The 24,625-nt window shown below is 34.4% G+C and overlaps 4 protein-coding genes across 11 annotated transcripts; 2 read left to right on the forward strand and 2 right to left on the reverse strand.

Annotated features, from left to right (window-relative positions):
- Positions 1-3,347: 3,347 nt before the first annotated feature.
- On the reverse strand, positions 3,348-5,251 carry LOC142531912 (UDP-glycosyltransferase 708G1-like). Its single transcript, XM_075638182.1, has 2 exons — positions 3,821-5,251; positions 3,348-3,509 (listed from the first exon to the last, which is right to left on the reverse strand). The coding sequence occupies exons 1-2, from the start codon at positions 5,176-5,178 to the stop codon at positions 3,443-3,445; spliced, it is 1,425 nt and encodes a 474-aa protein (XP_075494297.1). The 5' UTR covers positions 5,179-5,251; the 3' UTR covers positions 3,348-3,442.
- An 8,476-nt stretch (positions 5,252-13,727) lies between these two features.
- Positions 13,728-16,574, forward strand: LOC142530874 (uncharacterized). 5 transcript variants are annotated; one of them, XM_075636764.1, is made up of 2 exons: positions 13,728-13,941; positions 14,661-16,574. In XM_075636764.1, the coding sequence occupies exon 2, from the start codon at positions 14,685-14,687 to the stop codon at positions 16,188-16,190; it is 1,506 nt and encodes a 501-aa protein (XP_075492879.1). In that variant the 5' UTR covers positions 13,728-13,941; positions 14,661-14,684; the 3' UTR covers positions 16,191-16,574. The 5 variants fall into 5 exon arrangements, with proteins under 5 accessions (XP_075492879.1, XP_075492876.1, XP_075492878.1 ...); XM_075636761.1 differs by having other exon boundaries at positions 13,728-13,936; positions 14,658-16,574; XM_075636763.1 differs by having other exon boundaries at positions 13,728-13,936.
- On the reverse strand, positions 15,089-19,015 carry LOC142530875 (uncharacterized). 4 transcript variants are annotated; one of them, XM_075636767.1, is made up of 6 exons: positions 18,887-19,015; positions 18,637-18,756; positions 18,102-18,175; positions 17,921-18,000; positions 17,478-17,625; positions 15,089-15,228 (listed from the first exon to the last, which is right to left on the reverse strand). In XM_075636767.1, exons 1-6 carry the CDS (start codon positions 18,888-18,890, stop codon positions 15,214-15,216), a joined length of 441 nt encoding a protein of 146 aa, XP_075492882.1. In that variant the 5' UTR covers positions 18,891-19,015; the 3' UTR covers positions 15,089-15,213. The 4 variants fall into 4 exon arrangements, with proteins under 4 accessions (XP_075492882.1, XP_075492883.1, XP_075492881.1 ...); XM_075636768.1 differs by lacking the exon at positions 15,089-15,228 and adding an exon at positions 16,875-17,118; XM_075636766.1 differs by lacking the exon at positions 15,089-15,228 and adding an exon at positions 16,875-17,118 and having other exon boundaries at positions 17,474-17,625.
- Positions 19,016-22,953: 3,938 nt separating this feature from the next.
- Positions 22,954-24,526, forward strand: LOC142530650 (uncharacterized). The gene is made up of 4 exons (XM_075636471.1): positions 22,954-23,115; positions 23,212-23,953; positions 23,997-24,176; positions 24,222-24,526. Exons 1-4 carry the CDS (start codon positions 22,954-22,956, stop codon positions 24,524-24,526), a joined length of 1,389 nt encoding a protein of 462 aa, XP_075492586.1.
- Positions 24,527-24,625: the final 99 nt, after the last annotated feature.

The raw sequence follows: 24,625 nt of genomic DNA on the forward strand, positions 1-24,625 counted from the left end.
GATGAATAATAGTGTTCCGTTTGTTCCGATCTATTCTGTTCTAATAAGTTTTGTCTCACCTTTTGAGTCTGATTCGGTTATTGTTTGATATGATAAGTTTTGAAAATCTGTTAAAAGATGTTTTAAAATTATCTTTATCTGTATTTGTGGCAATCGATCGGCCCTCATTTGCTGAGTGTTTTCCAAAGCACTCACCCCTTACATCTTTCCCTAGATAAGAATGAAGAACAATTGAACGAGGAAGAACATGAGACGTTCTGGGGCTGGTGATCGCACCAAAAGATCTAGACTCAAGACTTTGTATTTATTTCGCTTCCGCAATTCTGATGTAATTTTCATTTTGTTGTCATTGTAAAGAAAATATTTATTTATGAAAATACTGGTGTTTGGTTATTTGCTACGAAGCTTAATTGTTTTCATGTAAATTGATAAACAACGCCGGATGTCACCGACGCCTCGGTCTCGGGGCATGACACTGAATGGAACCCGCAGCCTCCGGCCAGGCTCGTGGTGCACCTAATGTTTCTCTTGTGCCTGTTCTTCCCAGTGGGTCCTGGTTCTGAACCTACTGAGCAGGGGTTGACCACACGAAAGAGGAGGCAACGTTCAAAGCTACAGTGATTGATACGGAGTTATCAAATACTCTTCGAGGTTTGGAGTATTGTCATGGTCCAGCTCTTAGGGAATGTGACCAGGATTTGGATACTGCTTCTCAATCATTTGACGATGAATTCACCACTAACCTATTTTGAACGGTATTTGGTGGGCGTTCACCGTAGGTTTCTCAGAAGTCGTACATGTGTTCGATTGAACCTGAAGTAAAATTTAAAAATGGGTTCTCTTGTTGCTATAAATAATACTAGCAGATAATAAATACAATAAATAATACATAAATACACAATATATTACATAAAAAACAAGTCAATAAATATTTGAAATAATTACATAAATAATAATCGTCTAGCTATTTTAGAGGAAAAATATATATCAATTTTATATAATCCAGTTTTTGGATCATTTCTTTGGCAATCAACGAAGAAAAAATATTTATCAAATTTGTATAATCAAGTTTTCGGATCATTTCTTTGTCAATCAACAACATAGTTAGCTCATTTAGTCTAGTTTGTGATATTATTGACCGAAAATAAGTGTTTATTAACTTCAACTTCGATAATCTTATGTTATTAGGATGGTTAACAAAATCTAATTGGTAATATAATTATTTGAGAATAAATCATTACATTTTACCAAACATTGTAGTATCTCAAAAAATTGATGAAACTCTATACAATACTTTATCAAGCTAGTTAAAGATTAACTTGTTAACTTCTCTAAACTCAACAAATGCCCCAAAGTCTCTTGATATTAAATTGTTCAAACCGAACTTGAATAAAAGATCGAGTTTGATCAGTTATGAACAAAAATATTCAAATTACTCTTCTTTTTATTTAATATTGGTCTAAAAAAACTTATTTCACTAAGTCATCAACTCAAAATATATCTGTTGGACCCACTCAAGGACCGAGCCCTGAGGCGGTGGCCTCATAAAAGGTCCGGCCCTAGACTTTCTCTTTGTCCACCGTTATGTCATTTTGATGTTTGTTTGTAGCTGGTGTTTTAGCATGTATTGCTTTATGTTTTGATGTTACGTCTGTATAGCTTTTTTGGGAGGTCTTGGTCTAGTCCACTCCTCTTTAGGTTTTCCATGAACTGCTTTATTTTATTATATACTGGTAAAGGACCGCCAAATCCACCGCTTCCAACATGTTTCCAAGAAAAAAAGATAATGTTTGCCAGATTGAACCTGTTAACTTTCGTATATGATATGAGATGGTCATATATTTAACTGGTTCATGATGAGTATGTATTATTCGTAAACTTAAGGAATCCGATCTCGGATCCTAGCAAACCCGACCAGATACAAATAATCATGAGATTCGACAATTTCATCCAAGGTCAATTACTTTAAACAAGGAGAGCCCTGTTAAACCTCATTTCTCTTGTGGTTTAAGTTTAGAGTAGATCAAATGGTTGGCTAAGGAATTTATCGACTCGGTTGTAATTAACACTCTTTATTTTAATATAAATTTACAGTTCATGTTTCATTTTACTTTATCTGTATACTAATGCAGTCAGCATAGATAAAGTCCTTGATTATGCTTTAATACAAATGAATCGTAATTCGATCTTGAAACTTATTTACAAATACTGTATATTCTAAATTCGTTCCTAGTCGATTCAACCGTCTAAAAATAAGGATAAAGACGTCTTGAACTTGAGACTAGCATATGTGATATTGTGTATAGTGTTTCATGGTAAATGCATATAGATGTTCAGTCATGCAGATGGGTAATCATATGATGATTGTACCTAACAACCCCCCTCAGACTTTTCAAGTGGTTATCATTCATCGAGAGGAAAAGTCTATGGTTGTGATTGTACATTATTAGTTCTTACGACCCGAGACGACACTGATGCTCAATATGCTAGGATTGGGTTTTGACTCGTTTACCGAATCCGCGAGGGTCACAAGGTGGCGAGATTGGGTGCAATTGCGAAGTGTGTAGGAGCCAGTGCATTGTAGTCGGGAATTCTCCGCTCACCTACGGGTGTAGATATCCGATGTGATTTAACAAAATAATACTTAATGAAATCTCTGGCCATTGTGTGAGATGTACATTAGGGAAATAGTTATCTAATTGTGCATGCTATTACACTATGAATATTTCATGACTGTATCACATAGCTATCGAATTTAATATGCAACCCTCGATTAATCAATAGTCGACGAATCAATGGTTTAAGATTCGATCGGGATATATGAGATGAAGAGACCGTACTATACGTTAATCATAATCAAATTGTTCTTGCAGACTGCTATCCGTGATACCTAGCGGAATCATAGGGCGATGCTATCGATGAGTTTAATTAGAAAATAATTTCTGACATCCTTATGATCAAATGTTGGTGCATGAAATGAGGAATTTTAGGGTAAGCCTGAATAAAGAAAAATGTCACGAATAACAAAGAGTTATGACTCCACGGCTAGCTGTATCTCTGAACCATTGAGGGTCACATAAGCACTGTATCATTTGTTCTCGTTGAGAGAATAAATTCAATGAGTTGAATTTATAAAAAATGAAAATTTAAATTATTAAACTCAAAGGTTAAGTTTATTAAAGATTTAAAATGTAGTAGGAAGTATGTTTAGTGTGCTTGTAGAAGTAAAGTCCAATATGCTAAATAATTAAACTTCTTAATGAACATTAATATAATTAATTAAATTAGTGGGACTAGTTCAATTAATTTACAAAGCCCATTAAATTTAATTAAGAAACTTAAATCCACAATTATGGAAACTAGGTTAAGGCTCATGTTTTAAGGTAAGGAAGCAACCACTCTAGCCTCCATTATACCTCTTGCAATTTTCGAAAATTGCATTTCAAATTCTCTCAAATTTTCGGTCATCCTCAAGATTTTTAGGGTTTGAGCCGCATCTTGTTTTTGCTCTCTAACGAAAAACTTCTTCTAAATTTTCCGGTGCAATTTAGAAGAGGAACAATCGATTCAGTTGTGGACTTGATAGAAGGATTGAAGAAATGAGATTTTGAAGAACGTTTGTAGAGAAATACAACAAGTGCTATATCCGCTAATACCGGAATAGTTGATACAAAGTGATTTATTTACTAAAGATATATTTACAAACAACCTATGAATGTTTGTTTTATTTAAATCATACCAGTACCCAAGATAATATTTGAATGTCAAATTAAAAATTTTAAAAACTTTAGCTGTATTTTGAACACGAAAAATCGATTACCCAACGCTAAATTCGTCCATTAGGCCTCGAAGCAACACATCCAAATCCCCACCGATTTCTCTTGCCTGCCGAACTTTTTCTTTCACTTCCTTAGCTCTGACACGAAATTTCGTGTCCACCATCATCTCACTGATCTTCTTTGCTATGTCATCTCCGGACACCAATACCTCCCCAAGCCAACCCCAATCCGCCCACAATCCAATGCCCGCCTTTTCGATCACCTCCGCGTTAAGCTTTTGGTCCCCATTTTGCGGCCAAGCTAGTATAGGCACACCCAATCTTGCAGCTTCTGTTACAGAATTCCATCCACAGTGGCTGATGAATCCTCCAATGGCCGGATGTGCTAGAATCTGATCTTGTTTCACCCATCCCTTAATCACCATTCCTCTTTTCTTAGTTCTTTCAAGAAAAGATTCACCCAATACTTGTTGTACTTCTTCCTTGTCATCTTTGTCCACTTTGTTCGTTTTCAGCACCCACAAGAATTTGTACCCGCTCTTTTCTAGTCCATTGCGTAGTTCTAGTATTTGATTTCTGGGCAGCGCTGTCCTACTCCCAAAGCTAACGAAGAGTACTGATTCGGGAGCTTGTTCGTCGAGCCATGGAAGATTAGGTGTCTTTTCGACCTCGAAAGATTGGAAAGGGCCAAGTGCTAGAACTGGTGCTAAATCAGCTATGAGTCTTCCACTGTTTAAGGCCTTGATCGTTTCTGATTCCAGCTCAGCAAACGAGTTCACGAATATGGCTTTCACACGACTGAGACAAGGAATATTTGAATCTAGAAGGGCTGAGAGGAAGTGGTTTGAGTCATACAGTGGAGGAGCAATACTCGAGACGGGCACTAGTCCTAAACCGGGGAGCTCAAGATGACCGTTTTCCTGAATTCCAACACTCTTGTGAAGCGCCAGCTTGGGAAGGAGAACCACTAGAGAGAAAAATCTTGCAGAAGTAGTGACCAAAACATAAATGGAGATGGATTTATTCGAAGCAAAGCGACAGATGCTGCTCACAACTGACAAATCGGATATTATGGCAGAGAGTGGTGGTGATAAAGCCGCAAGGAACGGATCCAGAAGATGAACTGAGTTGCTGATGGCTTCAACCTGCATAAAGAAAGGATCTTTGTTGGAGAAGTTGGATTTCTTGAAAGGAAGCGGCTGAAACTCGAGGCGTTTGATGTGTGGATGCAAGGCGAAGAAAGTTGAGATTTGTTCCGATTCAGAGGCGGAGACTGTGGGATGGAGGGTGATTACGGTGACCGTGCAGCCACGAGCCGCAATGGTGGCAGCTAGACGGAGGAATGGGATCAAAATCCCCGTCCCAGAACAGGGAAACAGAGCTATATGTGGTGTCGCCATTTTCGTGATGTTACTTTTTACACGAAATTATCAGTTTATCGTATCAATACACCGATTATTTTGTTATTTAGACTCGAGCAACCTATTTTTTTTAATAGCATTTTGAAGTGTTTTGAAATATTAAAACACACAAACTATGTGAAATGTTAGTTAGTTATTTTAATTTAAATAAATTTCCAACCTACCGGTTGTTTTTTCAATTGGGGTTACGTACACTAACTCAAGACAGCGTGGCCTACTTGATGCAGGTGTCTTAAAAAAGTATAATAATAATAATATATAAACAAATAAATAAATATTTTGTTTTTTTTTTTTTTTTACAAAAGGCAAATATCTTGTCCCGTTCTGAATCACGGGCTGCTAATCTTTTTGATAAAAAAATTAGTAAATATATATTTATTTCGTGTATATTGGAAGTTTATGTGCACATAAAAAAAATTGCAGGAAGTTAGTTATTGACACAACTTAATTTTATCTTATTTTGTTTAAAGAAACTTTGGATATAAGGTATTCACGAAAAAATTATGTGATACAGATATTCGAACAACGTATTTCATGAAAAAATATTATTTTTATGTTAAAGATATTGTTTTTCAATTCAAGTATTAATCGAGTACGTTGGTCCATCTTATGTAAATAGATCCATGAGACCGAGTGACCTGATACCGACATTGTGACGCGTACAACAATTAGTGCATCTTAGATTAGTTAATTGCTCTAAAACAAATATTGTAAATTTTATATCATGGGTTCCATCTATTCTCCTTATAATGTCTTGCTTTAAATAAATTATGTGATTTGTTAATTCCATGTCCTACCTAATTTTTAAATCCTAGACAAAATAATATGTTAAACTACGATTCTCTTATGGTAGCCGTTAAATTGAAGTTATCGAACAATGTCGCATAAAGGTCGTATACATTCCTTCTTGAAATTCAATTTAAAAAGCAAAAGAATATAAATTAAGCAAATGGAATATCATGAATGAATATGAATTATGAAGATATAAAATTTACAAAAAAAATACTTTTTTTGTAGATGAGGTTCATAGTTTCCGATCCACAATGTCGGGAGCAATAACTGTCTTTTCTTGAAAAGCAATGAAAATGATGTGTTCGTATTGTTATATAGTTTAAAAAAATATGATTGATAATTGTAATATGTCTTTTTCTTTTATTGATTTAGTTCACTTGTTAGATTTTTTAATGACTTATAATTTTTTTAATTTCTGATTATTGAATTTTTTAATGGTAAATGACTCATAATTTACTATTTGACTCATTATACTCTTCCACTTACTATAACATTTCAATCCGTTAAAGGTACCATAGTAGAAATAACAGCATATACAAACACTTTAAAATTGTTAAGCTAAAGGGGAAAAGGAATAAAGCGACCATGGTGAATAAATTCAATCATGAAATAAAAACTTCTAAGACCCAAAACCCTAAATAGTAATTAGTAAATATGTTGAAAAGTTCTATGGTTTTCATTTCTCCTTTGTTTATTTCGCCCGTTCTTTAGGGAAAAAAAACAAGGAGGCACCATGGACATGGCATGGCATCCGTGTGCGCGATACAAAAGGGGAGCTTGACGATGGTATTCGGCTTGACCGTGTATGTTGTATGTTAAAGGCCGTGAGCCGAATGGGTCCAGTACGACTAAGACACGATCGAGGTCCGTGTACCTAGGGTTTTTGAAATTTTATATAAGCATGAATTCTACATGCAAGTGCATATCATTTTCTGGAAATTTGATTTCACGTATTTAGTGGTTATGTTATAATACTATAATGAACCTACATTAGGGCATCTCCCAACCCTGCGCCAAAATGACGTGAACGCCATTATGGCGCAGGGGAGAAGCTCCAATGGGAGGTGCGCTGTTTTCAAAAGAGCGCACCTCCCATTCCAATATGGCGCAGAGGGAATCCCTGCGCCAATTTGGCGCATGGAAGTTTCTTTTTTTTTTAAATTTATTTTTTGTTTTTTTAATTATAAATATTTAGGAATTATAAATATTATTTATCTAATAATATGATATTATTATATTAATTTAATAATTAGATATATGTAAATAATATTTTTTTATTATTTTAATAATAAAAATTAAAATATTTAATTATATAAATTTATAAATATATTTTTTAATAATTTTATAATTAAACATCTAACGCATAAATTTATTAAATAATATTTAAACATTCAAGTACACAGTTAAAATAAAAATACAAATTCGAATTAAGATAATTTAAATGCAAATATAATAAAGGATAAACAAACTAAATCATCAATAATTTGGAAAATCGGATCCGAGAATATGTAATTATAATAAAGGATAAACAAACTAAATCATCAATAATTATAAAATGTAATTATAATTATATCACTAAATTTAAAAATTATACATTTAATAACTAATATTAACATTAATTATAATTATATTGTTAAATTTATAAATAAATAGTAAACAAATGGAATATTCTAGGAATATACTTTTAATTGTAAGATTTGAAGTAAATGAGTTGGAGATGAATGCTATATTTGGTGTAGAAACTGCACTATTTTGGTGCAGAAACTGCATCAAAATAGATTTATGGGTTGGAAATGGTCTTAGTATTGGTATGAGATTTATCATGTCAATGACTCATTTTGAGCATTTTGGGCCAAAGGATCGAGGAATAGATCTCAGTTGAATGTCGATCACTTGATCAGGCTTTTTAAGCAAAACTAAAAGCCTTATATTTTGAGCTTCATCAAGATTTTAGGAGAGGAAAAGTGAAATATGAGTTTAAATTTTAATTTCTTTAAAAAAATTATTAAAGAAAAATCCATAATAACGTTTGACAGAGGTTGCAAACACTCTTTAGAATTTGTACTACATACTGGAGCTACCACACTAATAGATTGATTAAAGGAAAAGTATTGGGTTACAATAGCCCGATTCTTGAAATATTGAACACCGATTAATTAAACCGAGTTTGATTTTTAACCCAAGTGGAAGACACTCAAAATAATTTTCGTAGAAACTGATTAAATATTTTCAAATCATTTAAAAGATAGGCAAGTTAATGTGTAAAAATGTTATGGTTGAAGTACTTTATTAACCACTTTATATCCAATATTTTGGTATTTTAAGAACACATAAAATGATTAAACAATACATCTTAAATACAATAACAATAATTAAATACAATAATAAATAGACACGAATTTGTTTATGGATATTCAAATATTATTAACACATATGTCACTCATTCTTCCACCTATGAAGGATTCACTAGAAGACTTTAATTTATACAACTTCTTATACAAATCCGTTTCAACTTAGGACTTATCTATTGCCTAATTGAAACTCCTAGCATACTCGATTATATGCAACAACCTTATAATCCCCATAATATTTAACATCTCTTATGTCAAAGCTGCAAACACAATGCTTAATGTCTTTGTGAGAAGACTCACTCTTCTAAACTTTGAAGCTCATCTCTCATATATATGTGTGAGTGATTGTGTGTGAGGAATTTTACAGTGTATGTATATATCAAATGTATTACCACATTTGAGATTGTTCTCATTCTAGCTAATTTCTTCATGTATGTTATATATGCTTTGAATCCCCTTCTAAAACTTGTATTTGATCTTCAATATATTGTATTTATGGCTTCCAAGAATGATATAGACGTTAGATACAAGAATATGACCGTTTGAAAAATTTGTAAATGGATTTTGACATTGCAACGTTCAAATTCATATTTTTGTCCATTTTGCGAAACTGGGTTGTCGATGGTCTGATCTGCTCTGCTCTGCTCTGCTCTGCTCTGCTCTGCCATCATATCAGCTTGCTCTGATATGTTTGATCTTACTTGAACTGAACGAAGTAAAGCTGATTAAGTCAAGTAGTTCTGTTCTTTCGAATATAACTCTTGATTCATTGATTTCTATCTTAGCTTTTCATCGAATCAATAATCAATCAATTTCAAATTCGTATGAGAGATATATGCTTGGCAGATAATATACTTTTAACTTGAGCTAACAACTTCATACTTGAAGTAAATATGTTATAAAACAATAATAAGTTTTGTTATAATCAAAATCAAGATTGTATGTGTTATCCAACCCAACAAACATGATTGTTTGTGATTTTTATTTGTTATTGAATTTATGTAAAGAGTTTTTTTTTTTTAAAGTAACATATGTTAATCAATCAATTAAGGTATGTTGCGCAACCTACGAGAGAAACCATGTATTTGATGAATTTTATGTTGTATTTGGATTGATAAATTTGAAGTTATAGTATTCAAATTCATAAAATACATTAGTTTGTTTAGGCAAATCCGCCTGGTAATGTATTTCCAATCACAAATAATTATTTTTTGAGCAATTTCGGTGGATTTCAAATTCATCTCAATGTAAAGCAATTTCAAACTCTCCCCAAAATACTTCCTCAAATCCATATTTTTCAATTCAAACTCAACATTAGTGTATGACATTGTTAATCCATATTACTAATAAAGCAAAAGACCAAAATATTAAATACATTTTGATGAAACTTTTTTATAATTCCAAAATTGTCCTTACATGTATTTATTTAGTGTAATATAGTGTGCTTGAAATTTTTAATATTTTGTAATTATAAAAAATGCTCTTACTAAATATCATGTTATATTTAATTTGTAGAATATTAAAATTTGATCAATAACTTTGAAAACAAATTATGTATAATACATAATATTCACGTATTATATTACAAGCACAACGTGTGTGCTTAGTCGGTATTTTGAATCAACTGAGAGTATGAATTATATGAATCCATGATGTTTTAAATTATTTTACTGAAGATAGATATTTGAGAATTATATACATATTGTGTTTCATTCATAGGTAAAAAAAATGACGAAAAGAGAAAAAAAAAAACCTTTTATTAAAAATGTAAATTTATTGTTAACAAGACCAAAAATGAAGAAAAAACATGCAATTACATAACTAAAAACGCAAAATACCGTTAACGTGAATAAAAATGAAAAAAATAATGTACAAATTACAGTACTAAAACCGTAAATTCATTTTTATCACGAACAAAAATGAAAAAAATACAAATTATAAAACTAAAATTGTAATTTCTCTCTACTATCCTCTTCTCATCTCTTGTTATGTTAGGCCATCTCCAACCATAAAATCTATTTTGGTGTAACTTTTATGCTAAAATAGTACGATTTCTGCACCAAATACAACATTCATCTCCAACCCATACATCCCACCTAGTGTGAAAACTTCCAAATATATTTGTAATTTTTTATTTTCTTTTATTTTAATTGTGAACGTTTATCCGTGTATATATATTTGGTTATTGTATATATAGGTAGGTATACCTATATTTATTATACCCAAATTATGACAATCAAAACTTTTGGTAAATTCAAATTTTGATTTATAGATATAGAAAAAAAGACGAACAATTTTTGTTTTTTAATTTTTATTGTGGGGATATTGAGGGTCGAGGGACCATTGTAATTCATATGTTTTTTTCTTTAAAATTTTGGTGATTTGTGTTGTTAAAATTAATTTTAGTCACGTGTCTTAAAATTTTAATCATTTTTTTAACGAGAGAGCATAATACGATTTGATTTTAAATACAAAAACTTGTGTGAGACGGTTTCACGGGTTGTATTTTGCGAGACAGATAGATATTTTATTTGAGTCATACATTAAAAAATATTATTTTTTATGCTAAGAATTTACTTTTTATTGTGAATATCAATAGGGTTGAGTCGTCTCATAGATAAAGATTCGTGAGACCGTCTTACAAGAGACTTATTCGATTTTAAAACGTTTAACGAAGCCATTATTCAAAGGCCGATTATAGTTTTTTCACATTTTTTTTTTAAAATGAAACAAATACATCGATCACCTTGATATACTTACAACATATTATTTAAATTCTATATTATTTATTTTCTGTAATTTTTTAGATTACGTAACCATTAATGGTGTGGAAGGAACAGATGGCCTGCTTAAAACCGTATCTAAAATTAATTTCAGTTTACACCCTCAAACTCTGTCTTAATTAGATTTTACTCAATCAATTTATTAAACACCACCAAGATTCGAAAATTCTAAATTTGAGTGAAAATGGAAAATATTCATCTCATATAAATTATAATATTAATATATCTATTGAAAGTTGATAGGGAATTAAATGCGAATAAAATGTGCATTTAATGAACTTGTACTATAACATTTGGTGAGGTGAATAATTTTAAATACAAACCCAATTCCTTGTAAAAATTCTAGTTTAAATACATTTTGTTGTTGTTGTTGTGGAACAAAAAACATTCATAATCTTATATCGTGTGACGAGATTTATTTGAAATCCATAAATTTTTATTATACTTTCAGTTATTTACAATGAAACAATTGATCAAATCTTAAATTCACACAATAATAAGACAAAGTAAAATGTATTTGATGAACTTGAAATCAGTTTTGATATCTCAGGGATGAGCCTATCCAAATCGAGCCCACATCGGATCATGGGCCCCAACTTATCCTTAGCCAAGGTAGAAGGCTCATGACAGGCCTAGTTGTTCTCCTATAAATATCAGGTTTGAGTGTCCAACTCATTGATATTCACTATTTTTTTCAGCAGCATCCTTAGATGCTCTTCACTTATATCATCGGTCTCTGACTTGAACGTCAGAGAGATTACGTCGGGATACCCTCTCGGCCCTCTTCTAATGGTCTTCTTCGTGATTTCAGGCTCATGACAAATTCGAAACTTACGTTTGGACTAGTGTTACTTGCTGAATCGGACACTAAATTCTATCAAGTTTGAATTAAATAGATATTGTAATCCATCATAATTCAAACACAAACTTAATGTATTTAAAATTATATCATATTATTACATTTGCTAGTTTAACAAATTTATTCTTTAAAAAAATATGAGATCATTCAATTAATATTACATTCATCTTCTGATAAACAGATAAATATCAAATACATGAAATACAGACGTGTGAATACTAAAAATGTTTCGACTAAAACAAATACATCCGAAAAACGCGACGAGTGTTTCTTGTAATAATATAATTAAAGAATTAATAATTACTAAATTTAGGTAATATTCAATGAAATATAATTTATTTAGTCTAAATCTAACATTGATTTAGTGTGAATTGTTATATTATATGATATGAATGAGTGTAAATATATTGTAATAATGACGAAAACGAATTTGAGAAATAAAAGTTTGGCAATACCTAATTTTAGTGGCTTAAAATTAATAAAACCATTTAATGCAGTAGAGTAGAGCCTGACGGTTTACCTACTTAAAACATAAATATTAAAAAATTCAGAAACACCCCCAAACTATAACTTATTTATGATTTGACCCAATTATTTTAGAATATGTCTCTTGTAAAACGATCTCACGAATCTTAATATATGAGACGAGTCAAACCTATCGATATTCAGCATAAAAAGTAATAATCTTAGCATAAAAAGTAATACTTTTTCATTAATGACTCAAATAAAAACTCGTCTCATAAAATACGATCTGTGAGACCGTCGCACACAAGTTTTTTTCATTATTTTAATATGACCATGCATATATCGAGTATAATTTTTGGAAATTAATTATCAGTTTGAATAAAATTATCACATCAAAATTTGTTTGGTTCCGAATTTTTTCCGTACTAACAATTTCCGCAACCAAATTCCAAATATCACTTTTTAAAAATTAAAAATAACTTTTAATTGGATAATTACCCTATCCGAAATAATCTAGTAATTTAAGGAGCCAGATATATATTCAATTTACTATTTTATACATTTATTATATAAATTTAATAAAAAAATCAAAATTTACATAAATTTTGATATTTTTTAGAATAATTGGGGATATATTTACAACTCAAACTTCTAGTTCATTTTTAAAATGCAAGTAAATAAATTTTAATCATGAATAAACTAAAACATTAACTATGTTAAAATTATAATGGTAAATGCAATGATACGTTAATTAATCTAATTTTTAAAAAATCAATCAATGCAATTAAATTAATATTGACCTGCAAAAGAGATAAAGTAAACAATATATTATCACAAAAGATAAAGAGTATGTCTCGTATGAAACGGTCTCACGAATCTTTATCTGTGAGACGGGTCAACCCTATCAATATTCACAATAAAAAGTAATACTCTTAGCATAAAAAGTAATACTTTTTCATGGATGACCCAAATAAGATATCCGTATCACAAAATACGAGCCGTGAGACCGTCACACACAAGTTTTTGCTAAAGATAAATATACATATATATAAAGTTTATATATATTAAATGAAGTATATATAATATAAATCGAAACAAAATAAAAAAATAAACACAAAAACTCCTATGATCGTCTCACATATCAATTGTACTATACATAACTTTTATTTGACATGATTTATAAAAAATATTATTTTTTATTCTAAGTACGAACTAAATCGACGTGTTTTATATATATATATATATGTGCTTGGGATAGTAGGATAGTTGCTCAAGAATAAAATAGTCATTGCACTCGAATCAACGATTTTACCAATTTGCAATCTGGCATTTTCTCTCTTTTCTTCCCTCAATATATACATAAAACAAATGGCAAAAAATTGTTAAAGAAACTTGCGTGAAAAGAAAGTGGGGCTCTGTGATATATCTTCTGCGTTATTTGTGCAAATACGATCTTTGTGAACGCAAAATAGACAGGTAAAGGGAAGGTGGGGTTCTTTCTCAGTTGAATTCATCGTGTTTCCTGAAATTCCTCGATATATTCTTCATCTGTTTGTTCTTACAGGAAAAAGGGCATAAAAGTGAATATTTTCTGGTTTCAGGAACAACTATTTTTTTAAAAAAAAGTATTTGTGTTCTTTTATTGTGTATAAATTGTGGGTCATGCGCTTTTCCTTTTTCTGAATTGGGTTTTTTCTAGTTTCCCTGAGATTATGATCTTGTGGGTGAGTGATGGTCATCACTTTATGCAAGCTTTTACATGGATTTTTAGGTTGGTTTTCCGTGAATTCGGGTTTCCTTTTTCCTTTTCAATGGATTTGATCAATCTGTTGATTAGATTTTAAGAGAGGTCTGACGTTTTTGTGTTATTTTGGGTAGGAAAGTATTCATAACCATTTCATTCAGGGCGTGATTTTGTTGGTTTTTTGGATCCCCAGAGGAGCCTAACTTGTAGATGACTGGCGATCGATCCCTCTGGGTCGAGCAGAAATGGTTACCCTTGAATGAAAATGATAGGGATTTCACTTAAGTTTCCATAATAAAAAATGCAGCAAGTTACATGGGTTGCCCTTAATCTCAAGGATTTTTATAGGGAAGCTGAAATCTGCATTACATATATGATATATCTGAATGCTTCGAACTAGTATTGCATGCTGAGTCTATCAAATGACATCAAGATTGATCATAGTAAGCATCTTTTGTTTGCAGGAGTTTTGAGGTATCCAATTTTCTGCCATGGCCGAAGAAAGTACTGATTCTCTGCTACTAATTCCTGAGAAAAATGAAATGGATTCCTTGAATATAGGTAAAAACTCTGCAGAGTACTCGGATTCGGTGAATGAAGGTGACTCTACTGATTCCCCTCACGAGACAGCTTCCACGGGGATATGCCATAAGAGGGATGATTCTAGAAGTAATTCTACTGAAAAGTTGAAATCTGCGAATAGGAAAAAGGTTCCCCATTATCTCAGAGCTTCCACTGGTTCTTGCCATGACTTGTGTAAACATGGAAGAAAACATGAATTTGAAGAAAAGGCTAGGACCCCCCTTCGAATTCGAATCGCGAAAATGTCACCTACTGAGCAAAATGGTGTTGGCAAAAAGAATTCACCTGGATTGCAGCCTTCTCCTGATATTAAATTTGTTTCACCAAAACTTAAGCCATCCTTGGATCATGTTCCTGTTTCCTCGAGGAAAAATGCATCATCTGGCAACAAGATTCCTTTGACAAAGCACAAGATTTCACCCGGGAAGAAAACCCCCCCTACACCAGATCCCCCTGAAGTTATCAAGAGGAAAACGTTGTGGCCAAGTAGGAATTTAGAAGTTACGATAGAACATGGTTCTTTGAGTGATAGTGAAATGTTAACAACTGAGAAAAAAACAGGTTGTTTAACAAAGAAACATTCTGCCGTGCATTTGAAATCAGTCAAGGATAAAATGATATCCCCTACTGATTCTTTGGATGGTATTAATGGAACACTGAGAAGAAACAGTGATTTCACACCAGTAAAAAGGGCAACAGAAATGAAAACATATGCGCAGAAAGAACCGACACCTCTCATTCCTAACTCGTTCCCCAAGATTTCTCTTAGCAAGACAATATCCACTCCATCAAGAAAAGCTAGAAACTTGGCTCCTTTTCCGAATAATCAAAATAAGATACTCAGGACAAATGCCAAGACATCGATAAACGAGCAGGTTTCTGGGAAAACCTTGCATGTCATCAAGACGAGATCAAATGCAAAGGCACCACCTTTGTCCACGCATATAAAAGATGTTGATCGGGGGACTCATAAATTTGTCCTTGACAAGAATAAACTTGATAAGACCGGCAAGGCTCCTTCTCTGACACAGAATGCCAACAAGACTCCAAGAAAGAGTAGGATGATTGTGTCTGATGACAAGTATCGCTCTCCTGTGAAATTAAAGTTCAAGAGCGGAAAGGTAGCGGACATTCAGTCTGACAATAACACTCCTCGAAGACTCAAATTTAGGCGGGCAAGAATTAACACAACAAATGTGGGAATTTCCTCTGTAAAGGTTGTTTTAAAGCACCAAGATGTGCAGGGGAGGAAAGACGCTCAAGGTTTATTCAACAACGTTATTGAAGAAACAATCAGCAAACTTGTTGAGAGCAGGAAAAGTAAGGTTAAAGCCTTGGTGGGAGCTTTTGAAACGGTGATCTCTCTCCAAGATGGTAAACCATCTTCGCACACTGTCAAGTTGAGTGGCGATTAATCTCATGTACAGTTTCAAGTAAATTTAGGAGAATCATATAAACTTGTGAACATAAGAGTTGCCTATTCAAGTATATGAAGGAGATTTGTTAAATGGGGTTTAGTTTTGGAAAGCGTGTAGTACTTGTTTCATTGTGTGCTTGTGCGTACAAGTTTACAGGGTATGCTTGATCTTTCTTTCCCAAATTATTTAGACTGATAGGGGAGGAAGATGAGGTTTGGACATGTTTAGTTGTCATCCTCGAGTTGCAAATTACATGCTTGAAATATTCAATTGCTTGTTCTGATACAAACACATGTTTCAAGTCAGTTTCTTAACGTTTTTTGGTTTGAAATTTGTTGTAAACATTATAGTTACAATGAGTTGTTGGTTTCTATTTCTTTATGATACTGCATTTTGTTAGAAGGATCTTTTACTATTTGAAACCTTTTACATTCTTTCACTGAAATTGTATTTAGTTTCAATATCTTCTCTTCTTTTCTCAAAAAACACTGAAACAAAACTGTCGGTACCGGGACGAGAGGTTTGGCAAGGCAATACATGACAAGAGGATTAGAACAAGACCTCTCAAAGAAGAAAATTATAGAAAAACTCGATTAATTATTTATATTTTGATATCTGTTGGCTCATAGTTTGTTTTTATGTTTCATAGTATCACTACATCAAAGCACTACACGAGACCACTACGAACAATTTTATAATTTGCCACCATTTGTTGAAATTTCCTCCACAAATGAACCCAAAAAAAACCTAGGAGAAGTAAAATTGCAATGGAACTACGCACTCTCTAAGATTTGATCTAACTACAAAGACACTCCTCGAGATGGTATCATTGTAAACATAACAATTCATACATTCTGCTCAGCGTGCTCGTGCTGCGCTTCTGCTTCAAAGTCCAATCCCACAATTTTCATTTTGCCAATGTTTACTGCACATTCTAAATGATGTTAAAATATGCCGTACATGGACCCAACGATCCATGCTTGTGAAGACAAAAAAAAAATGTATTCACAAGATGCCAACACGATGCAAAACTTTGGATTTGGATGATGAAAGTATATGGGGACCTTATCATTCAAAACTCGGCCCACAGAGGAAGCTCAAAGATTTAATACTTGATATCATGGAATTTTCCAGGAATTACTATTAAACAGCCAAAAGAAGAGAAAACAAGCAGTTGCTACCTTACCCTTCTTTCCAAATTAATATTTGTTGTCCAGAAATAAAGAACAAAATAAACAATTGTGAATAAAATGAGCTCAAATAGAGGAGCTTGAAATTACCTACAGCATCCATTCCAGATAACTTAGGCATGAACTTCTTGATGTGGTCCTCGGCTGCTTCATCAGCTTTCAATGTTTCACATTCAAAAGAAATGGAAACCTTACATTTCCCATGCTTCTCTTCAAGCATTCCCATTACATCCTCCTGCCACCTGTTATAAATTGAAATGCCTGAGAATCAACACATGGCAAAGGAACCTTGCCAAATTCATGGATGAGTCCAATCTCTATGCATATACTGGAACCATGACTCACGACTTCACTTATTGTAAAAGGATAACTGGAGGATGGTACTAGACCACATCTGGTGGTAGATTTGTGCTGAATGCGATTTTTTTTTTACAATATGCTGAATATGATTTTAATTACAATGGAAGTACATCTTATTCTGAAAACACGAAGGAGTTTTGCACGCCAGAAAGACAGCCAAATTATTTGATGGCTTACCCATGAGCATGGTCAACATTACAAATCTTGGCTGCATCGTGTCCTCTGCATTCCACCAGTATATCCCTTTCACTCCTGTTCTTTATTGTAGCAAATTATTGAATAAACAGAATATATGAGTCTACTATAGCCAACAATATTTGAAGAAAAAACAATTTCACATGAGAAGAATGATAATTACATTGTAATCTGTAATAGTGAGCTTGATCAATCGGTAATCCTCACCCCGGCTGCACTCCCTTTCACATTCAATCTCTTTTTACCATGAAACATGGATGGAGAAATACAAAGACATAAACTCATTGTAAAAGCAAACAAGTATCTATGAAGAATATGATACAGAACTGAGAACGAGAAACCATTAGTATACGCTAGTGAAAACGCACTGTTTACATGACAGGGAAATTTCCATGTATATGACAGCTTTTCCAAATAAAGCGCCACATCTAAATGTTGATGATACTCGAGAAGCAAGTTGGCAGAAAGTTGACAATGAAAAATGAATTAACATAGCACTCGAATGGAAAAAACTGAATTTCAGAGTAAAGCAAGCTACTCTCCATAAATTCATCAACTGGAACCTTATTAACTTTCTACAACCGGGCGGAAAAAACCAAGATAATCAAGGCAACGCATTCAATATCTAAAACAGAGCAAACATAGAGCCATGACTAAATAGGTTCACCTTTGAATAATGCTTAAGAATAAGAGAGTACCGGTGCCGTGTAATCCATAGCAGATGGACTGGGGAAGCTGGATAAAATGTCCTGAAATAGACCCATTAGGCAAAAGGGCCATTGAAGCCACGCCTTCCATTACATTTTCTCCATTTTCATCTGTAACGACGAAGAATCAAGCAGCAGTACAGCACCAAAAATTGGCCGACACATCAAGAAGCAGTACAATGAGGAAACTTATTTCATCCTCATTCAAGAAACGTAGACATTTCCCAGAACAAAAACTTACCCATTTGGTGTTTTCTTCGTGATCTTTTCCGGATCGTTGCAAGGCCGAGAAAAGATCAGTAGCAAGAGGGGCTGGGGTTTCGGTTTAAAGGCGTGGAATTGCTGAATTTACGATGGGTTTATGCAATTTATTATAATATAATAATACAATACATGTATGGTAAGATAAAATGAGACTATAGTCAAAGCCAAAAATTCTTGTGAGACAAGACAAGTATGATAAGATAAAATGAGGCTATAATCAAAAGGTAAAAATTTGTGTGACGGTCTCACGATCGTATTTTGTGGGACAGATCTCTTATTTGGGTTATCCATGAAAAAAATATTATTTTTTATGTTAAGACTATTATTTTTTTATTGTAAATATCGGTAGAGTTGATCCCGTCTCATAGATAAAGATTCGTGAGACCGTCTCACAAGAGACCTACTCATAATCAAATGCATATTTTTAATCTCATTTTATTTTTTTGTTTGGTATAACTTTTGTGATGGAAACACTCATTTCAGAAATGCTTACGATGAGAATAAGTATTCCAAACTCAGGCTATTCAGTTTTATTTATTATGCATGAATCTTTTACAAAACAATCAAGGATTTTATCATATCACCTCAGAAAATATAAATTCATAAAAATCACTCATAAAAATCTTTAAAACGCCTTCCTTGGCAAAATAGGCAAAGGGAACTTTATAAATTAAAATAATTATTTTTTAAAAAAATTAGAATATAATAAAATAAATAATAATGATAGTAATATGAAATATAGAATAATTATTATTTAAATATTTTAAATAGTAATTTTTTTAACATAAAAGTAATATTTTTCTTTAGTTTGTCTGAACGGAGATTCGTTTCAATCTCGCATGAATTTTGTGAATATATATGTGTGAAGAATAGTTTCGAAGGTCTCCAAGATTTCAATCAAGCTACAAAGTCATGGTGATTTTATGCAAGTGTTAACACCTCTCATGGCATGCCTTGGTAAGAGAAAATGTGTATTCACGTTATGTTTTTTATACTCATGTTTGGTAAGACGTTGAAATGAGAATATTCATTTTAATAAGAATGATTATTCACGTATTCATGGAAATAATCTCATTTTGTCTCAATTCTTACCTATTTTACAAAAAAATTATGTTTTTTGTTTTTGTTTTTAACTAGTCTAAATCTAATGATAACAATAACAATAATAATAATAACAATAAATAATTGATAATAGTAAATAATATATATTGTGATTATTATGTTAGGTATTTTCATTTTTATAATAATAAATAAAGCATTATATAATGACAAATAATTATTATATTATAAAACAAAGTTCAATTCAGTCAAGCTTAAGTTACTATATTACCTTTTTAAACCATTTATTTGGTCGTGATTTTTTAAAAACTTCAATTTTTTTCATCATTCATTAATTTCATATTCGGATGATGAAGTTGTATGCATGTAAGATCATATTTGGTCCACATTGTTTTTTAAAAAAAACGTAAAAGACATCATTTTTCTTATTAGGCCCCTAAATTTTATTATTATGCTCGATCAATCAAATATGTGAACGACTATCGATAAGTTCTTATAGAGGTTTTAATGATTTTATTTTATTATATTCGTGTTTATCAGATAATGTTATAACTTATTTTATGCTTATATGAGGGAGAAGGTGGAGACAATTCACGTACAATGCTTCAAGCAAAAGACAAAACTTGGAGGAAGAAAAAGAAATTTAGAGTTTGAGAGGGAGGACGAAGACAACTTCAAATGAGGAATCGCTCTAACTACATTGAGATTTTCTTATTCATTCTTAGATTTTATTCTTGTAAATTCAAACATTGTGTTCTTGCTTTGTTTTGATTTTATAGAATAAATTTCTTAAAACTAAGACCACGATTGAACCAAACAATACTTTATTTGATATTTGATTTTATTTTCAATATATCATTTTTCTTGATTATAATTATTGATTGATGTTGGTTTAATATTTATTGTTAATAGTTGGTGATACCCCCATAAGGATCCGGGTCCTCGTCAACCCGGTTTATTATTTGGATAGCCCAAAACAGAGCCAATAGTTAGTCATTTTCCTGAGGAACCGGGCAGATCTCCTCATCCCGAGCATTTCTCCTCTCCCCGGGCAGTCATCATAGCCTGAGCTCTATACCAACGAGCCGGGAACTTTACTACCCGGGTTACCTCGAGAATTGAACCACACTCGAGCATGATTGATACAGGCCGTCTAATCTGTCAGAACAACTTGGGCTTGGAGTGTCCTAGAAGCCATCAGAAGCTAGAGTATGGGCAACCGACTTGCCATACTTAGTAGGTGGCACTGGAATCGAGGTACCTACCCCATTTTCTCTACTATAAATAGCAGTTATTAATGTCATTAAATGATTCTGAAAAATCTTTGAACTCTAAGCATTATACATATTTTCTTTCAAATATTGCTTGTGATCATCTTCAACCTGCTGACTTAAGCATCGGAGTGGCCACGCCGGACACCCCTCCGGCGCCCATTCACGAGTTACTTTCTTGTTTGCAGGTGTTAATCTCAGCCATTATCTTCACTCAAAATTTCCAAACACTATAAATTGTTGGTTTGATCCGTCGGAGCTCCTTACCCGACTCACCCATTTCAGAGGGATCACATCATTGGCGCCGTCTGTGGGAAAATTTGAGTTCAAGACGTTGATATGGCTCGTACCAGAAGAACCAACCCAGATAATTCTCGCGCCCAGGATGATGGAGGGCAGACTTCGAGACAAGTCGGTGTTAATAACACTGGACCAAATCTCATTACTTTAACCCCGGAGCAGTTACAAAAAATTGTAGACGATGCCATAACGCAGGCTATGGCCAGGAAAGAAGTCTTTCATCATGTTGCGCCACCTGGGGATAGACAGGGGCATGAGCAAGAGCAGGAGCAGGAGAGGAGGGAGGAGGAGATGGGAGGAGAAGACGAGGAATCCAGCGCAGGGTCTAAATCTCCTACCGTGGCAGAGGAGTTGTTGGAGTTGAGACAGAAGATGAAAGTGCTGGAAGGACAGTTGGAGAATCATGGCACTTCCCAGGCAGTCATTAGGGGATGCCTGTTTACTGAGATCATTGCTCGGGAATCTCTTACCGGAAATTTTAAATCAGCCAAAATAAAGGATTATGATGGCAACGCGGACCCGGAGGAACATTTGGCCAGGTTCGAGAACATGGCCATGCTACACTGTTACACTGACAGAATCAAATGTAAGGTGTTCTTGACAACATTGGTGGATTCGGCTCAAAGGTGGTTCGAGGGTTTGGCCCCTCAAAGTATTAGTTCTTTCAGAGACTTCCAAAAGATGTTCTCACACCATTTCAGTAGCAGCAAAAAATACAAGAAGACTGCTTTTAGTCTTTTTGAAGTCAAGCAGAGCCCGGAGGAGAGTCTGAGGGCTTATATACGAAGATTCAACAGAGTGGCTCTGGATGTCCCGACTTGTGCCACTGAGACAAAGACTACTGCATTCATCCAGGGCCTGAGAGAGGGTGAGTTTTTTAAATCATTGACTAAGAAGGTGCCCGGGGATTTTGAGAACTTATTGTCCCGGGCAGAGAAGTATATTAACATGGAAGAGGCTCAGAAACAGAAGAGGGAGGCTGTTAAGAAGAAAGAGGAGATCGGGTGTCTAAGCCCGAAGAGAGGGGGCAAAAGAGGAGTAATCCAGGGTATTTTTCTCAGCACGTGCCCTGAAGATTGCCCGGGAAAGGGAAGTACAAGAATGCAGTAGAGACCTGGCCCCGGACCATCAATTATCCTTGCCAGAAAAAAGAGGATTTTGCACTTTTCACAAAAAGTGTCACCATAGCACCGAAGATTGCAAAACATTAAAGAGAAATTATGTCCCATCTTCTATCCCCGGACCCAGTCACAACAACAGAGAGCCAAGATTGCCACCCTGGACATCTCGGCAGCCAGGTTCCAGCGCCCGGGGAGGAGGTATGAGGAATAGTCCGAGAGGAGAGCCCGGGAGAAGAAGAGAGCCCGAGCTTGAGAGAAAAAAGAATTCACCCCATGCTACGGGGTTGATAAAAATGATATCAGGAGGCTCTACTGACGGAGACTCCAACCGGGCGAGAAATTCGAGGAGTAGGAGGGAGTGTATGGAGGTAGAAGGAACGAGGAGGAGCGAGGCGGTCATCAGCTTTGTCCCAGAGGATTTAAATGGGGTGAATCTACCCCACAATGATGCCCTGGTTATCCAAGCCCGGGTGGCAAATTATGACATTCTGAGAGTCTTTATTGACTCGGGCAGCTCTGTAAATGTAATTTTTAAAGATGCCTTTGTGCAGATGGATTTGCAGGGCTATCACTTGGAAGTTGTGGAAACCGCCCTCTTTGGTTTTTCCGGACATGTGGTCTATCCGGAAGGGGAGATTGTCTTACCACTAACCCTCGGCTCCCAGGATCTCAAGAAAACTGTGATGAATTCTTTCACAGTGGTGGACTCCCCATCATCTTATAACATCATTCTAGGGAGGCCGGCCATGAATGAGCTGAGGGCTGTGGCGTCTACCTACCATCAAAAAATAAAGTTTCCTGTGGGAGCCAGGGTAGGACAAGTCCGGGGAGATCAGCCATCTTCTCGGAAATGCTATGTGGAAGCAGTTCGGGCCGATCAGAGCAAATCTAAGAGGGAAGGGAAGAAAGCCAGAGTGGAGGAAGCAGGAGGAAGAGTGATGGAAAAAGGGGAAGTGCATTTTGTAGCAGAAGAAGAGCAAGAGATAGTCGAAGTTGGACCAGGCCAACAGATCCGGGTGGCTCGGGATCTCAGTACATCCACCCGTGTTAGTTTAATTAACTGTTTAAAAGCTAATATCCATGTGTTCGCCTGGTCCCAACAGGAGCTGACATGGATTTATCCCTTAATATCGGAGCACCAACTCAACATTCTCCAAGGATCTCACCCGGTAAAGCAAAAGAAGAGACACTTTGGTCCTGAAAAGGACAAAGTCATTGATGAGCAGGTGAAAGAACTACTGAAGGCTGGCCACATTCGGCAAAATTCAATTCCCTACATGGCTCTCAAATGTGGTATTGGTGCATAAATCTATCGGAAAATGGCGTATGTGCGTAGACTTCCGTGATCTTAATAAGGCCCGTCCCAAGGATCATTATCCTCTGCCCCGTATTGATCAGTTGGTGGATTCCACATCGAGCTTCGAATTGCTAAGCTTCATGGACGCGTACCAGGGTTATCATCAAATCCCCTTGGCCAAGAATGATCAAGATAAAGCCAGCTTCATCACCTCGGGAGGTACATTTTGTTACATTGTGATGCCTTTCGGGTTGAAAAATGCAGGGGCCACTTACCAGCGTCTAATGAACAAAGTATTCGAGAAGCAGCTGGGACAAAATGTGGAGGTCTATGTGGATGATATTCTGGGCAAAACCCGGGAGGTTGCAAGCTTTATTGTTGATCTGGAAGAAACTTTTGCCACTCTCATGCAGTACAGGATCAAGCTTAACCCTGCCAAGTGCATCTTTCGCGTAAAGAGTGACAAGTTCTTGGGATTCATAGTGACGGATCGTGGGATCGAGATAAATCAGGAAAAAATCAAATCTGTGCTATGCATGCCATCTCCTCGATCTGTCAAAGAAGTATAGAAGCTGACCGGGAGGATTGCTTCCCTCTCTCGATTTATTTTCCGATCAGCGCACAGGAGTTATCCTTTCTTTCAAGTCTTGAGGAAGGCCCAACAATTT

Source organism: Primulina tabacum, chromosome 17, assembly GCF_025594145.1.
Source record: "Primulina tabacum isolate GXHZ01 chromosome 17, ASM2559414v2, whole genome shotgun sequence".
NCBI classification, from domain to species: domain Eukaryota; kingdom Viridiplantae; phylum Streptophyta; class Magnoliopsida; order Lamiales; family Gesneriaceae; genus Primulina; species Primulina tabacum.

Excerpts from the sequence above, each read along its gene's own strand:
- LOC142530874 (XM_075636764.1), top strand. The coding sequence starts at position 14,685 with ATGGCCGAAGAAAGTACTGATTCTCTGCTACTAATTCCTGAGAAAAAT.
- LOC142530875 (XM_075636765.1), bottom strand. Across the intron at positions 18,176-18,636 it reads CTATGGATTACACGGCACCG|AGATTGAATGTGAAAGGGAG; the intron begins GTACTCTCTTAT and ends CATGGTAAAAAG. Across the intron at positions 18,001-18,101 it reads TCACTATTACAGATTACAAT|AACAGGAGTGAAAGGGATAT; the intron begins GTAATTATCATT and ends GCTACAATAAAG.
- LOC142531912 (XM_075638182.1), bottom strand. The coding sequence starts at position 5,178 with ATGGCGACACCACATATAGCTCTGTTTCCCTGTTCTGGGACGGGGATT. Across the intron at positions 3,510-3,820 it reads ATGGACGAATTTAGCGTTGG|AGCAAAAACAAGATGCGGCT; the intron begins GTAATCGATTTT and ends TTTTCGTTAGAG.
- LOC142530650 (XM_075636471.1), top strand. The coding sequence starts at position 22,954 with ATGATATCAGGAGGCTCTACTGACGGAGACTCCAACCGGGCGAGAAAT. Across the intron at positions 23,116-23,211 it reads TACCCCACAATGATGCCCTG|ATGGATTTGCAGGGCTATCA; the intron begins GTTATCCAAGCC and ends GCCTTTGTGCAG. Across the intron at positions 24,177-24,221 it reads CAGCTTCATCACCTCGGGAG|GGGCCACTTACCAGCGTCTA; the intron begins GTACATTTTGTT and ends TGAAAAATGCAG.